We start from the raw sequence: 16,282 nt of genomic DNA, 5'->3' as shown, positions 1-16,282 counted from the left end.
GTTTATACCTGCGGCGGACCACACCAGGCGAAGAAACGCATTCCTGCAGGAATGCAGTCGGCAGATGATCCGGCCGAGACGATGGAGGCAGACAGACGCGGATGACTGATACAGCAGACGTAGATACAGATGACTGATACAGACAGATACAGATGACCGATACAGCGAAACAGACAGATACACATGACTGATATAGGCAGACGTACAGATTTTCTGCGCTTCCTTGAACCCTTTCATATCAACTATTTAGTTGTAAAGCACTTCATCCACATGTAACATTGCCACTGGTCTTGTCTCTCATCTGTCTACAGACACATTTGACTAAATCCTTTCTAATCCTTTACTCATCATTTTTTTTTTTTGTCTGTTTTGCTGTCTCAAAATGCGATGCGCTACACGACTTTTGTGATGAGTTATGGGGTTGTCACTTCCCAGCATCCCCCGCACCGTGAAGCAACTTTGCGCGCCTCTGCGAGGAGACGGGGACTGCGAGGGCAGCCAGGAGAGGCGCACATCCCTCTTTCGGTGTGACGAGTGCCCCAGGCGTAATTAAACTGGAGTTTTAATTAACCTCTCAAGTGCACCGACACAGTGACGCGAATGGGCTCATTGACAAGCCTTCTCAGTGCCCCATTTATTATGAATAAAGCTCTAATGATATGCTTTTGGAAAATTAATACATGGATACATTTTTAAAAAGTTGTTTTCTTTTTAAGTTTGCCAGAGGGAGAGCAGCAATGTATTACCTCTGTGACTTTGCGGTGTCGTTGTAAATGATTAAACAGGGAAGTACCATTAACAGTACGTTCCTCCATCACTGTATCCATTCTTTGCTGTCATGGATACACTGGTATACAGTTAAAATAAAAGGAGATGTCCCAGATAAATAAATAACCAAAGTAAGATCCAAGAGCACAAGCTTCTGTCGAGGCTCACGGAATGATTTCATGTCATCTCAACGCCACCCCCCCCCCCCCCCCCATTCTTTTTTTTTACCGCAGTCACCTTTGGTGTTAGCAAGATCAAAGAGGTTTTCTGTCACAACAAGTAGAACAGGAAGTGGGTGTGGATTATTCCCGATGGGGGGCGGTGCTCCCTGCTTGCTGGTCCAGGTTTAGTGTGATTGAAGTGAGACGCCCCCTGGAGCCCCTTCCCTGCTTACCTGCCTGCTCTTGTACAACCACAGCCCACAAACAAAGGACCGCGCCTCTCTCTACGGGCGTCCCGGCAGAGAGCTCCACGTCCGGCAGACAACGCCGTGCCGCGGCGAAGCGTGATCCCCCGGTGTGCCCAGCGGAGTGCGAATGGACCGATGCCGGGGAAGCCGCCTCGCCAACCTGCCTCCACTTGTCCCCTGGACGGCGGTGGCATTAACAGTAATAAGGGTTGCATTATAGCAGCACTGCGGGTGGTTCCTGCAGATGTGATTCCTTTTAATACTGGTTAATTAAGTTATCAGTGTGTGAACTGAGTGCCCGCTGCCGCTCAGGAGAGGCTAATCCTTCTCGTGGTTTACCTGGAACCGACAAGAACCGGGGCCAGAAGTATGTGCAACGCCGTAGTGATGCACACGTCATCCTATTCTTCGGCATGTTCGTCATTTAGGGCGGTGTAGAAAGTAATGCTTGTGTCATACATCTCTTGGCCTGTGGGTTCTGACATTAGGTATTGCACAGCTGGTAGCATAATGGTTAGCCCTACTGCTTTTGGACCTAAAGGTTGTATGTTCAAGCTTCATCTCCACCTGTAGTACTTTTCAAATTGCTCCAGTATGATTACCCAGCTGTATAAATGGGTAACTAATTGTAAATACATTGATGTTGTAAGTCACTTTGGAGAAAAGTATCAACTAAATGTCAATTATACATGTATGGATGAGTGACCCATTGTAAGTAGTGTATTTAGCAGTGTAAGTCACCACGGTGAATAAGGTGTGTGGGCTCATAACACTATAGAGAGTTTGTTAGAAGTTGCTTTTGAGAAAAGTGTCTGCTAAATAAATAAATGTAAATGTACATTTCAGATATCTTACACTGTGCGTGGATTTTCCATTCGGAGTCCGAAGACGCACATCGTTCACGTGAACCGCTCATGTCGTGTTTAGTGCATGTACGTGACTGCCCCGTGAGGGACTCTTGTCAGGTCCAGGGTGTAACCTCCCTCTGTGCTTCCAAGATTCACTACAGACTTGCACAATACGCTTACATTTATTCACTGAGCTGAAACTTTTCTCCATAGCAACTTACAGTGTTAAGGTACATGATTTATGCATTTACGCAGCTGTGTATCTTTTAATGGCGCTACTGTGGGTAAGTACGTTGCTTCGGGGTAGAAGCCCAGATTCAACCCTACAGGCTCTGCAGCCAGGGGCCATGACCCAAACCGCTAGGGTACCTGCTGCCGCTAAGACAAGACGCCAGTCCCGTCCTAGGTGTGTCCCCCCCCCCCAACCGTGCGCCCTGTGCCACCGGGGTTAGGCTCCGGTTTGCCACGACCCCGCTTAAGACAGGCGGTTTCCAACCGTGTGTGTGTATGTGCGTGTGACTGCAGAGGAGCATTCGACTGGCCCTGACCTTGTCGGTGTTTCTGGAAACCAAGTACGATTTGTCACGGAACAGGTGACGAGCTTCGGTGCGACGGTTCACTCTGCCGCTCTTTACTCCGAAATGCGAGTTTCAGTAAACGCGCACAGGATGTTGACACATCGCGAGAGAGCGTGATGCTGCTGGGAATTTGAGGGCCACTATAAAAGGCTCGCTCCCACCCCTGGTGGGCCATGCGTAGGACTGCCTTGGCATACATGGGAATGAGAAGCAGTGAAAATAAGCTTCTCCTCCTGACCGTATTATTACAACCTCCTCCCTAGAAGAGCCACTTTCCGAACGCAGGAAATAAGAGTCAGCCCACGGTCGAGGGGCATGTGGCAATGGTTTAGACTCCCGACGGCCCATGACCCAGCCCTCCGCCCTCGCGCTCCTCTCCTACAATGTGGCCCAGTCTCATGGCCCTCCAAGGCTTCTCCTCGGAGCCCTTTCGAACAACAATGGAACACATGCATAAGGAGCTGGGTTTTAATCAATAATACAAAACAGATGGATTTTGAAGGAAGTCATGTAAAATATCTGCGAGGAAAAATAACCCTGGGAGACTGTCTAGTTCCATCTATTTGTCTTGAGCAGCTTCGAGGACGGCATGTTGTGGCATTGTCTGCGCCGGGGTTCATTTTTCAAACGGTGCCTTCTGCAGGGAGAAGGGATTGCGGTCGGGGTCACGCTGAGTGAAAAGGGGGAGAGAGTCTGAGCGTAGTCAGCCTTTGCACCGGTCTGACGAGACCAGCTTGGCACATTTTTCATTTGGTTTCACAAAACTCGATGGAAAAAGTGTTATTTTCGTTCTGTGGATATATTTCTTTTCGGTCAAATAAATGGCAAACAAGGGGGAAAAGGGACAAATGTCAGCTGGGGAAGGAATATCGAGCAGGTTCACAGAGCGACTGCTGTGGATGTCTAGCTGGGTCGCCGCACAGGATGTTGAAATATGCAGTAGAGGGGAAACTATCAGGACCGCCGTCAGGCCTGATCCCCATCCCGCCCGCAGCGGACCTGGTGGCAAATCGCCCTGTCAAATGTAGGATTTCTACCTTTTTCCTCCTTTTATGAACCACAACTCGACTTCTTGAAATCAGGTGCACGGGGTGTTCGTACACAGCACCCGCTGGCTTGCGTTAAACCAGTTAAAATGATAACTTTCTGTAAGAGATTAGGCAGAGAAGGAGCATTTAGGCCCTAAAAGGCATTTTACCTCCTACGGTTTGCCGGTGGAGGATCTTTGTGAAATACCTTGTTTTCAGAGCGCCTTCAGGTTTTTATCAAGGCCTTCTAGCAGAAATGCTGCTTGAACATATAGAATTGTACCAGTGTACTATGGCTCCGTTTTCTTACAAAGTTGCTCAGCTGCAAAGTCACAGGTTTTGGAACCAGGAACTCTACAGTGAGCGCTTGATATTATTATAGTTATTACTATTATTATTTTTTTTTTTTTTTTAAGGTATGTCATGTGCAGAAGCACAGCGAGTAGCGCTGCTGTCTCACAGCACCTGGGTGGTGCGAGAGGACGTGGGTTCGATCCCTGCTCTGTCTGTGTGGAGTTTGCATGCTCTCCCTGTGTCTGTGTGGGTTTCCTTTGGGTGCTCTGGTTTCCTCCTAAAGACACGTAGCTCAGGTAAATCAGTGACTCTAACTCGTCTTTTGTGTGGCTACCCTGTGATGGACTGGCGTCCCGTCCAAGCTGTACCCTCCTCCGCCTTGTGCCCAGTGCTTCTGGGACAGGCTCTGGTGCACCGGGACCTGCTTAGGACAAGTGGTTTGTGAAATTGGAAGGACCGGATGTCCCCATGTCTCTTTGTGTATGTATAGAGTACAGCTGTTCCTTTTTTATTGGTAATAATTAATTTTGACTCTCAATAGATGTGAACAATCCTGCTGTATGTGGACTGAGGTGTCCAGGAGTGAGATGATGATGCCCTTTTCGCCATACGTACCCCAGCACGGCCCTTTTGTTTCACCGTGTCCCATTTTGCTAATAAGTGCTCTGTCAGTTCATCTCGTGTGTGTCCCAGTCCTTCGAAGACTTTTTATGCAGCGGTGTTTAACTTTCATTTATTGGCAATGAGTGTCAGTGCTTTTGTCCTTATTCCCGAAAACTGAAAGAAGCATTTTTGATGGCGGCGATGATGGGGTGGCATTGCCGATGACGGCACTCTCACCTTATCGTGCTGTAATAATGTTTGCTGAATGTGCCTCGGAACGACATTTGAACGATTGCCAAATTTACTCTTTCTTTTTTCTTCTGAAAAAAATGAGCAACTGCTAATGAGACATGCTTTAGTTATTCAAAGCTCGGGGGGTTATTTTATTTGCCTTTTACTTTTGGAAAGGAACGTATAAGGAGTGAAATGTTGATGCAGGCTGTGTGTGTGTGTGTGTGTGTGTGTGTGTGTGTGTGTGTGTGTGTTTGTGTGCGTGCGTGCGTGCCCCGGCAGGACCCCGAGAAGAAGAGCTTCATGCACAAGCTGTACGCCATCCAGGACGTGTGCACTAGCGTACAGAGCGCTCTGGACGACGTCGCCTCCTATGCCGAGAGGATCAAGAAGTAAGTGAGGATGTCGGGAGATGTGGCGCGGCGTCCGGACCGCACGTCTCCGGGTTCTCCGGGCGGAAAACTCGTACCTCTCAACGGCACTCTCTCAGCAAGTAACAAAACTTTGGTAGTACACACAGTGGTGCAGACAGTGCGCCCTACACGGCTCTGGGTTTGACAGCTTTATGTTTGCCGAAGACGATTAAGGTTAAGAATGTACAGAAGTGACATCAGCCGTCTGGTTTAATCCTTCTGCCAGACCTCTGTTCCTTAACTCTTTCTCTCCCTGCACGCTTCTCTGAAGCCACCTGTCCAGTGTTCCGTTTTTATCATAAAAGCTGTATGGTATAACACTGCATAATGCATTTGCTCAGGTCGTGTAGTGTGTGTCTGTAGGTCTCAAAAATGAATTATCTATGCTCTGTGCCTGAGAAGTGTACCAGCGCTCAGAGCACCGCCCACACCGTGGCTTTTGGAGCGGACACTAATACCGTACCTGTGTTCCGAAGAGGGCGCCGACCTCTGGGAAGCTGCTGGCTGCACGGGCAGAAAGCGCGGTCCGAGCGCGAGCGAAGCCTTCCCGCTGCGTGGACGCGCCAAGCCCCGTTGCGCTGAACCGTGGACCCCAGCTCGCCTCTCGCGCTTTCTAGGCGGCGCCGGGTTTCCCACGGTCGGCGCGGGGGTCACGCGGTCCCCCGCTCCCTCTGCTCCGAGATGCTCTGACCGCAGTGCTCTCTACCTCCCTGTTCCCCCGCAGTACTTTCAACTGGACCGTGCCTTTCCTGAGCTGGCTCGCCATTGTGGCGCTGTGCGGCGCCACCCTGCTCGCCTACTTCGTCCCCCTCAGATACATAGTTCTGGCCTGGGGTAAGCAGAGCACGTCTTACTAATAACATTAATAGCATTCTTCTGCTCGCTCGCGCTCTTTTCTCATCGGTGTGGCCCGTGCGATTTAAGAAGCGTCTTTACGTAGTTAACGTCTACGTTCTAACCGCTGAAATCGAGAATCCCTCTGAAGATTCCTGGAGTGTCCTTTAAACCAAAGTTTTTAATTGTCTCGCTGAAGTCATTGTACCGGCAGGTTGTCCCCGCACTTTTTTCTCCTTATACTAATTGAGAGGTAATTCCAAAGCTCACGGCACCGCTGGCTTTGGACCAGAATAGACCGCGTAAAGCAAAAGTGCACTATTTTGTGGTTTGCCGTTATTTATTTATTTTTTTTCTATGTTGTCCCACACCTTGACACGAAGGGCGACATACGTGCAACGGCACATACGCTGTTCAGCAGAACGCTAATAAGCGGCTTCGTGAAGCACGCGTCACTCTCAGGCGCCGTTCGTAAAGCGTGGGCCCACCGGTCGCGCGGGGGAGAGTCTCGTAACAGCTGAGCGGAGATCAAACACAAAGAGAAAGACGCTCCGTCCACCTCATCTCTGTTTGAACTCCGGTCCTTCTCGCAGGGCAAAATCACGTGCGCTTACAAGTATAATGGTAGCCTTGCCTTCGACGGGAGAAGGCTGATTTCAGAGAGGCCTTTGATGGTGAAGGACGCGGGCGGCAGCCTCCTGTAATCCCCACAGAGTGCACTTACTGGCACTCGGCGAGACCCTAACTGCACGCTCTGCTCCCCTGGCAGGTGTGAATAAATTCACCAAGAAGCTGCGCGACCCCTACACAATCGATAACAACGAGCTGCTGGACTTCCTCTCCCGGGTTCCATCCGACGTGCAAGTGGTAGGTGCGCTTTCATCTCCCTTTAATACGCGCTGGCCGGGCCTCGCTATCAGCCCACTCCAGCTCACCTCGACCCCCTCCCGCGGCATCTCCGTCGCCACACTTGGCAGCTTAAGTCTCTTTCACGACCAACGCGAACCTTTGCGACAAAGAGAAGTGCGAGTGCATTATGAACTTATGTTGTCCCGCATCTGTCGTGTGAGAAATTATGATTGGATGGAAGATTTTCGCGCGAAACGGAGCGTCGTTTTTTTTTTTTCGACAGGTGCCGTGTTTCGATGAGGGTTCTAACAGTCGCTCGAATGTTAAACATAAACGCGTGTTTCATTTACAGCCGCGTGCTGTGATTTCATGCTCGCTGGTGTAAATGATCACAGCCCAATTTTCTGTATGGTGCCTAGAACATGGTTTTATTTAAAAAGAACCAGACTTGTTCGGAGCGTAAGGGGCTTTACGAAGCGCTCGCGTGTCTCGACGTCCACTGTAGCACGCTGGCGATTCCAAGCCAATTAAGTGCCCGTGTTCCCCAGTGAAGGTAACTAGCTGTGCCCCTTATTCCCCCCCTATCCGGCTGTAACGCCACAGCAGGGTGAAGCAGGGGTCTAATTCTGGGACGACCTGCTGCCGCATGAGCTCCACCGCGACCGCCTTTGATCAGCCGCTGGCCGTGGCCGTTTTGATCTTTACAAGGTCGTAATCCCTGGGCCCCGATGGCTCCTGCCAGCCTTTTACACGGCCATTACTGCGGCAGGCTGCCCGCTCACATTAGCACAAGGTGCCTTTGCACCCAGGGGCTCTGGTTCACACACCTTGTGCCGGCCGGATGGCTTTAAAGCAGCCCTAATGAGCGGGTGTCCGGAGCAGGCCAGGGACCCTACACCTGCTCCGGTTAGGGGCCCCACCAGGTTGGCCCCTCAGGTTCATGATGTGGCGAGCAGCTGCAGAGAGGCACCGCCACGCAGCGCGCGGGACCTCTCTCTCGGAGCCTCCCCACATCCACCGCCACCTCCAGCCTTCTCTCTGCGTTCGCTGGTAGCGCCGGCCGTGGAGACGGGGCTTGGGGCCGACACCGGACGCACGCTGGTCTTCAAATGATCGCGCCGGACGATCTCTTTGCGAGACAAATGACGAGGGCCGGGCCGCTCGCGTTGCCCTTCCCTCCGCGCTTTGTGTTTCGAGGAGCCCGGCTTCATTTCTCACATCTTTCGGAGCTGTTTGAATTGTTGATTTTTGTAGCGACCTCGCAGAACGTTCACTGTCATCGGAGGCCATCCGAGTTTTCTTCTCCACGCGTCTTCGTTGCGCGTGATAATATACAGACTTTTCCGTGACACCTATATGTGGGTAGCAGGTAGCGCAGCAGTTAGAGCTGTTCCACTGCAAGCAACCTTCCTGCTGCGGTACCCTTGACCAGGGTGCTTACCCTGAATCGATAGCGTAAAAATTACCTGGCTGTATGAATGGGTAAATCCCTGTAAGTAGCCCGGTATCCATCGTAACACTCTTAGCCACTTTGAAGAAAAGCGAAACGAACAGATAATAATAGGACGCGTTGGCTAATTGGGAGCCCGTCAAAGCTACCGTTCTGGTCTCTACGTACTGTGCTCAACAAAGAAGCTCAGCCGGAACGAGTGCGGAGCGAAACGTAACACTACCGCAAACGACGGTCAGTCAGTCATCCGCGAGGATGCGTGCGTGTATGAGCGCGACTACCCACTATGGCGCCCCGGCCGGAGTCGGCGGGTCAGAGGCGGGACGCCCCCGCGCGCGATGCCCGGGCCCGGCGAAAACGCTCTCGCGCGCATTGATCCCGGCGGGGGCCCTACGCTGCCGCCGCTCTTCAACGCGCGGACGTGTAAACAAGCAATTAGTTTCAATCCCCGAGCCGAGGAGGCCCCTTGAAAACTCCGCGTAAAACTTTCTCAGTTGTTCCCTCTCCCGCTTTCACCTTGACATGCCTTTTCTCTCCGCACTACATGTGAAAGCTGCATTCTCATGTCTGTGGGAGCCTTTCTCTTACCATTTAATACCCCTAATGCTATCTTAGGAGTCGCGGGAGATGAAGCGGGATCCTTTTCTCCCCCTTTTCATACATACACAAACAGCATCGTATAGTATCATTAAGAACGTTCGCTTTTCATTTACTTATTTATTTTTGCCTTCTCCCACCGCATACCCCTGCTTCAAGCCAAACCCCCCCCCCCTAACAGCGGGGAAGACAGCAAGCGCTCCCCGTGTGGAGTCCTGGGATGTCGGTTGACACCGCTAAACGAGAGGCTGCTGTATGCGGCACCCCATCGGAGCGCTCGCTTCAAAGGTTGTTTTGTAGTTGCGCTGTCAGTGCGGGGAAATGGAGGCGGAGCGGCCTTTGTGCTTCGCGGGGTCTTTACTCGGAGCCTCCCGTGGCTCCGCTTTTGTGCCACCCACTTCCCTCCAAATTGCAGTCGCACCTCTCCCCTCCGTCGTGTCCCATCCTTCCTCCTGCTTCCCGGAACAGCGCTGCGCGAGGCGCTCGCTGTGTCTAAAGTGTAACGTAACCTCGGCTGCGCGCCAGCCGTTTCTCCGGCGCTTCCACGTCTTCTTTCCAAGGACATATTTCTTTAATGGAGCTATTATTGTTCTTCCCGCTCCGTTGTTCCGCGAGGTTTCCGCACGCCGATACCGATCTTGGTCTCGACGTTCAAACTTTCGTTTGTATTGTTCCGTGAGAGGATTCTAATTTATGAAGTATGAATTTACTAGGAGACTCCGAATGCTGCGTTATAAACTGGACCAACTAAATATAGAATGCATCTCATTTAGATCAAAGCATTGTTTTCTCCCTTTTGTCCCGTCTTTACGTCTGCTTATGGTACAAATGAGATGATTTTTATCTCCGGCCGGACTGAAAAGGAGATTTTTCTTTGCAATATTAAACTGCAGCACGACCAAGCTTGTCTTGCACAATCTGGTAATGGAAGGAAATACAAAATAGTTTGGTGAGATATTCTTACAGTTAGTAAAAGAAAATATTGAATATTTTCAGTTAATTTCGAATGATCGTCTAAAACAAAGATAAGATTTAATTCTGCATTTTCCCTCACTCTCTTCTGCAAAGCCTTCACGTTATGAACTGGATGTTTCTCACGTTTGCAATTTGCTCTGTCAATAGTGACGAAATTCTAAAGATGACCTCTATCCAGTATAAGTATGCAGTATCGTACAATAGATACACCTAACCTGACATCCAGTTTGCCATTCATCCCCTGTGCATAATAGGAATTATTTCAGTTTCTCTCCATTCAGTTACGAAGGACAGGGGGGAAAAAGCACTCTTTTAAAGTCATTTAAATCTCCCGCCCTAAGAATTCAATGTAGGGCCGCATCCAAATGATCGCGCGCTTCATCAGTGAGAAAACGTTTTTTGCGGAAGCCAAAAATCATTGTTCGGTAGAATAACTTTTAAGTTTACAGGTATTGCTCTTACTTTCCCGAGCTGCTGTTAATTGCCGGGCGACTTTGCTCAAATGCGTTCGGGTCACGTGGATGGAGTTTCACAGAAGCGGCGTCTTAAATTGTTACCCGTTACCGGAACTCGTCCGCTGGCGCTGGGTGTCTTTCGGACGCCGTATACGAGAAAGCATTTTGGTTTCGAACGATGTACTGCGGGGAAAAGAAATTACATGCTATTGTCATAAGCTGGCAGGGCTGTGAACTGGAGGAGTGCCCATACGCTCTTGTCATGAGGACTCCTGGCTGCTTCTCGGGCTCCTGCCGTAGACAGTTGAGTAGAAGATGGGACCGAAGGATTAGGACGTTACATTTGGGTACGAAAACTGTCAAGAAAGCGCATCGAAGGTGGTACATTACAGACGGGTTGCCCGGAGCTGGCTTCCAGTACTTTCCTGAAGGTACGATATCCATGCAGACATTCATTACGTACAGTTAGACCGAGCAGAAGTGTGCCATGTTGCCGGTGACGAGATACGAAAATTGGACCTGTGTTTTAATGTTTCCCTCAGCGGGGGATTCGCAATCTGACCCGGCAGCACAATTACAGCAAGTCTGTCGCTGTCCCCGTAGTGCAGGCGGTAAAGCGGAATGTACGAGGACGCGCGGATGGAGCCGCGTGAAGTTTGTCGTAGTCGGCAGGAACGTTAAAATCCGCTCGGGTGAGACGTCGTCGTCGGGCGAAGTTTCGGAAGACTCCGTCCTTGGTGACGCGCTCATCCGAGCCGCACGTGCCGTAGCTTCTCTGCGTGCGGCGGAGGCTCTCGGTCTTTAATCCCTGGATTCTGTCTCTTGGTTTCCGGGGTCTTGGGTCTCTGCGCAAGGCCCTAAACCGCCGAGTCGGAAGCGTCGAAGTTCCGCGCGCCATCAACCGCGTGCATTTTAAAGCATCCATCTTCTTCCGCGTTCACCGACTGGCGTCTTTTTTGCGCACGCGGAGGGCTGATACCGTGTGGCTTTACCTGCTCTTTACAAGGCTGCTGCTGAATCTTGGACCCTTTGGTGGAAGTAAAGGTTTCCATCGGTCTTTGAAGGCATCTCCAGAGACTTTGCAGAGAGCCTTGCATGCGAGCCATGTCCTGCGCCTCTCTTCATTGTCATGCAGAGTCTCTGTCTGCTAGCCTGGCTTTAGTGGAAATTTCCACCCCAGGACTGTGAAATCTGGCCCGGGCAGGTTGTCTGTGGGAGGCGGCCAATTCTGCAGCTCAGCGCGGTCACCCCCAGTTTATCGCTCATCCCCAGCCTCCCCGTCCTTGGCTCCTCCAGGTTAAGTCATCCTTGCTGAGCCCTGGGATATCCAAACCGGTTCTGACTCGCGCTTCTCAACAAGTGAAGGATTTTTGTTTCTCTCGCCTTTTCGGAGATCCATGGCTAATGAAGTAACCTATCTTTCGGATGTCCATTAATTATGTGAGATTTGAGAGGAAAGGTTACTCGGTGCATGAATTAGGGTGCCGTTCAGGCCAACTTTGAAGCGAGCGGATTAAAATGAAATCTCCTCCAGACGAATTCAAGCGGGAGAGCAAATCTCCAGCATGCCATTTTGGTGACCTTTGCCAGAGGTAGACTTGTAGCCCTCGTGACCCACATGACACGTGCGGTTTATTCCAGTTTGCCAAATGAAAGGTGCCGTGGACGTGTTGTTTTCCGCCCTCGACATTTTGAGAAGGGGAGGCCGAGCGGGATCGTTTTCTCGCCGCGCTCGTCGGCGTATTTGTTGTCTCTCCTCTCTTTTCTCTGCGCATTGCGCTCTTTTAAACGCGCTCCAACTTTCTTGCCGTTTGGCCTGCCGGTGCCTCGTACGAGCGGCACGCCCGCACGTCTTCTCGCCCGCCGTCTGCAAGACGCGCGATGCCCGATGCAGGGCCGTAACGCGCGGATACCGCTCGTGAACTAAACGCGTCGGAGCGCCGATATTGCCGGCGACGTACGGCACGGTAAGCGCGGCCGCACACGGGGCTCGCGATTCAGTCGTCGACACGTGCCGTACACCCCGCTCACGCCCTGCCCTTCCCCGGGTTCCCAGAAGGCAGCGGCGGTGTTTTGACCGGATGACTCGCCGCTGGCCCGCCTCTCGTGCTCTCCGCCGCCGGCCCAGCGGGAGCTCCTCTCTGTTCCCCCGCCCGGGATCCACGCGGGATGGCCGCCCTTCCCGTTCCCCCCGGCCTTCCCGTGCTCTCCTCCCCCGCCCCATCTGTTCGTCCGGTCGCTTCCCAGCCTGGCCTCTGCCGCAGCTGGAGGAAGAGCTGAAGGGTTCCCAGGCCGTCCCGTCCACCTGACTTAGCCTCGTGTCGTTCTCTGTGTCTCTGTGTCTCTGTGTGTTTTAACAGGTGCAGTACCGAGAGCTGAAAGCGGATCCCGGTCACAGCCCGAGTAAGAAAAAGAAAAACAATCCGGGGTAGCCCACTTCCTGCGCGGAGCGCTAGCGACGGGGCCTGGCCGGACTCCACACGCTCCCTCTCCTCTTCTGCCTTCCATGACCTTCTCCGTTTTCCTTTTTTAAACTGTGTCCCGATTCCGAAAATGCAATTATCGCTGTATAAAACAGTTTCGAGTGTTAGCATTTTTGTGTTTACCGTTGTTTACTTCTGCCGAGTGGGAGAACGGTGCTGGTACTTGACCCCTTTCAGAAGCAAAAGAACAATTTGAAACTTCTCGCCTAATCGTCCGGATGGCTTCAAAATCACAGTGCCCGCTTGAAAGGTTACTCTGAGGAGTTGGAATTACGTGCTAAAACACGTTGGTGTGACTAACCACCCATACAAATGTTTCGCCGTCTTCCGCAGCGTGCGCTTGCTAGCGGAATGACATTTCCTCGAGTCGCGCTAGAAAAGGTCTAGATCGTATGAATCACCGTGGGTGTGCTTTCAGAGCCGAAAGAGCTCTCACTATGGATTTTAACCATGCTCTTTAAGAGCGCTCCACCAACACACCGTTGACAGAATAAGGTTGTTGCCGTTCGCTGTGTGCCACTAATTGGCAGATATCAGAAGTGAAACGAAAAAATACACAAAACACAAAGCTAGTTATTTAAGCGGTTTGGACTTTTGGCGCGTATACACTGGAGCACGCAATGTGGTAACACCTCCAAGCGCATCCGAATAAAAGGAAAGGAAACCAAGTGCAATTGTGGAGAAAAAAAAAATTAAAGGGGTAGCTGTAATTCTGAAACAACTGAGGTGTCCTGTGAACGTACAAAGAGCGGTTAAGTTCGCGCTTGTTTCGCTGCGGGAGTGCGGTTGCGACAAGTTCGGTATATTTCCGTTTATTGCGCGTCCACCAGCTTCTCTTGGCCTTCCCCGTCCGACCTGGGCAGAGGAGAGTAGCGCCTCACGTGTTTCAACTCGCCACTTTGTGATTTTGAGCTCGGCCTTTCGCTTACTTACGTTAACCGCTCGTCCCTGTCGGGGTTGCGGCGGTGGAGAGCCTGTCCTGGAATCACCGGGCACTAGGTTTGGAGGTGTACACCCTGGGCGGGACGCCAGTCCATCACAGGGTAGCCAGGCACTCATGCACACACTGTGGGCAATTTAGAGTTGCCAAATAGCCTCAAACGCACATCTTTGGACTGTGAGAGGAAATTAGAGCGCCCGGAGAAATACACACAAACACGGGAGAACATACAAACTCCACACACACTGACAAGGAGTCACAGCAAGATCCAAACAGCCCAGGCGCCGTGAGGAGGCAGCGCTACCCGCTGGGCCAACGTGGCACCTTGATTTTACTGTCGTTCTGAAGGGAAGTCTTTAGACGGAAAACTGAGGCGTGCTGTTCCAGAAGATGCACATAAGAGCATTGATGTCTTGGGAGTGACATTTACTCAGTCCTCTACGAGCTCATGTTGTAAAGGCCACCATGATGTCCCATCTAGTCATTTTCATGCTCAATGAGTGGAGATTCTTTCAGGTGAAATTCCTATCAGTGCTTCCAGGGCCTATGCATGACAACCGGCCAGATCCCCCGGGTTCGGCGTTGACAAGGATTCGTCTTTAAGAAGGTCTGACTTGCTCAAGCGTCCCCTTAAAATGAGCGTTATGACCACGGTTTGTTGTGGCACGAGGAGAGAAAAGTCGCATCCGGCAATCTTGTTTCACCTCTGAGCGCGCGTTGATCCGAGTGAATCGCACTGCGGTGTCAGTGAACTGACCTGCTTGTCATCGCGTAGCTGCCAGACTGAGCTGTGCCACTTTTTAACTCGGGGAAAATGTTGGAGAGCCCGAGTGGCGCAAACTGGCGCTGAGCTTCACGAGGGGAACGTCGGTGAGACAGGCCAGCAGCAAGGCGAGGAGCTCGCTGGGGGGCTTTGGCCGAACGGCAGGGTAACGGGCTGTCGCTTTAGAAGAAATAAGGGCTTGTTTTTTTTTTTTTTTTTTTTTTCTGCTCTGCTTTTCCATCCCTCCCTGCTTCTCCACACTGTCCTCCTTTGATCCATCCATATGTGAGGTCACACTGCTGTCTGGAGGGGATCGCTCAGGCTTCTCTCAGACTGTCTGCTGAGAGATCACAGCGGAGGTTACGTGCCAGCAGGCTTCCATTACTGTTCTTCAAAATCAGAGGTTGCAGCACCTTCATATTCTAGCATATCAGCAGATACATTTTCTTAGCAGACATTGGTGTGATGAGCGAGTTTCCAGACCAGATTTTACCAGATATTTGGAATGAACATTTGCTCCGTGATGTGAACACGTCAATGTCAACAGTTGCCATCGCTTACAGGACATTCTGCATTTTGTACTTGTCAAAAGGTACATATTTAAATATGTGTGTATGTATGTTTCACATTTTTTAAAAATAAATAACTGTTTTGTCCGTGGTCTTGCATCCTGAAGGTCTTGTTTTATGAATGCTTATTTGCAAAAAAAGAAAACCAAAGTGAGTATTTTGAGTAAAGACAAAGACAAAGGACCCCTGTGCGGGATGGTACCGTCACTCTAATGTATGTACTGCAGCTGTAGCCCTGTATGAGCCTTTTAATTTATGGTTTTTTGTCTTGTAAATACCTTAATTTTTAAAGATTTTCTATGCTCGCGAATGCTCATGTGCGCGACATGATGTACAAGCGTACGCTTTCCTATCCGCTTAGAGCTCCGTATATCTGCAGTGTTGTCTGACATCAGCGTCACGTTCCTGAGCAGCAGCCTGCTGCTGTGAGGGCAAAGTACAGGAAGTGATGATAATAACTGGGAATGAGTCTAATCAAATTCAGCAAACAAAATGTGCTTGTGTGTCTGTTGATTTTGAAAAAAATAAATAAATATTTTTCATATCACGTGTGGTCATATTTAGCCTCGTGACTGAAGTTTCACGGTGCTTTCTTTCCGATGTGCTCTTTCTCTGCTGTGTGAGGAGTTACACCCTTAGGAGGACCCCTAGACTCCAGGCATCGATCAGTGACCACGCTGTACCACTTTGCGGACCTGGCCTCCGGCTTACTGCCAGCTCCCCGTGCCTTTGACAAAGATGCCACAGCGCACGTAGATGGAGGTGAGGCAGGGTTCGGAGTCCTTCGGGGCCACCAGGGAGACCCCGGCAACCTCCTTCTTCGCCGCTGCCTCATTTATTTGTCTGGGAGTCACAGCTCTGGGAGTCCGAGCCGGGCACTTATTCATGGCTCTTTGAGCGTCCGTACAAATGAGAGCACATTTGCTCACTTAGAAGACAAGCTTGCTTTAAAGGGGTTCCCCTCTACAAAAAGAGGTCAAGATCACATGGTTATTAGTCAGGTCTTTGTATCGCCCATCTCTCTTTCTCTGACAGGTTCAGGCTACACTCATACTGGGGCTCTAATCTACCCCATCCCTCGCCATCAGCTCCTTGCCTCCGTCGAAGTCAAAAAAGGTGCTCTCAGGAAACCAGTCATCCTTCAGAGCTGTCGGTACGTTGCCCCAAATCTAGAATGATGTCCTGGGAGCTGCCA

At 50.9% G+C, this 16,282-nt stretch overlaps 1 protein-coding gene across 3 annotated transcripts in view; it reads left to right on the top strand.

Moving 5' to 3' along the window:
• LOC108938619 (multiple C2 and transmembrane domain-containing protein 1-like) overlaps positions 1–13,888 on the top strand; it is a 118,805-nt gene extending 104,917 nt beyond the window's left edge. For all 3 annotated transcript variants that reach the window (XM_029259469.1, XM_029259468.1, XM_029259467.1), the window contains 4 exons: positions 5,042–5,151; positions 5,897–6,006; positions 6,776–6,873; positions 12,693–13,888. In XM_029259469.1, coding sequence (XP_029115302.1) covers positions 5,042–5,151; positions 5,897–6,006; positions 6,776–6,873; positions 12,693–12,764 — 390 coding nt within the window. In that variant the 3' untranslated portion in view covers positions 12,765–13,888. The remainder of the gene's footprint in view (positions 1–5,041; positions 5,152–5,896; positions 6,007–6,775; positions 6,874–12,692) is intronic.
• The last annotated feature ends 2,394 nt before the right edge of the window (positions 13,889–16,282 follow it).

This window comes from Scleropages formosus, chromosome 17 (genome assembly GCF_900964775.1).
Source record: "Scleropages formosus chromosome 17, fSclFor1.1, whole genome shotgun sequence".
In the NCBI taxonomy this organism is placed as follows: domain Eukaryota; kingdom Metazoa; phylum Chordata; class Actinopteri; order Osteoglossiformes; family Osteoglossidae; genus Scleropages; species Scleropages formosus.
The sequence above is the reverse complement of the archived record's forward strand: the minus strand, read 5'-3'. Positions and strand labels throughout refer to the sequence as shown.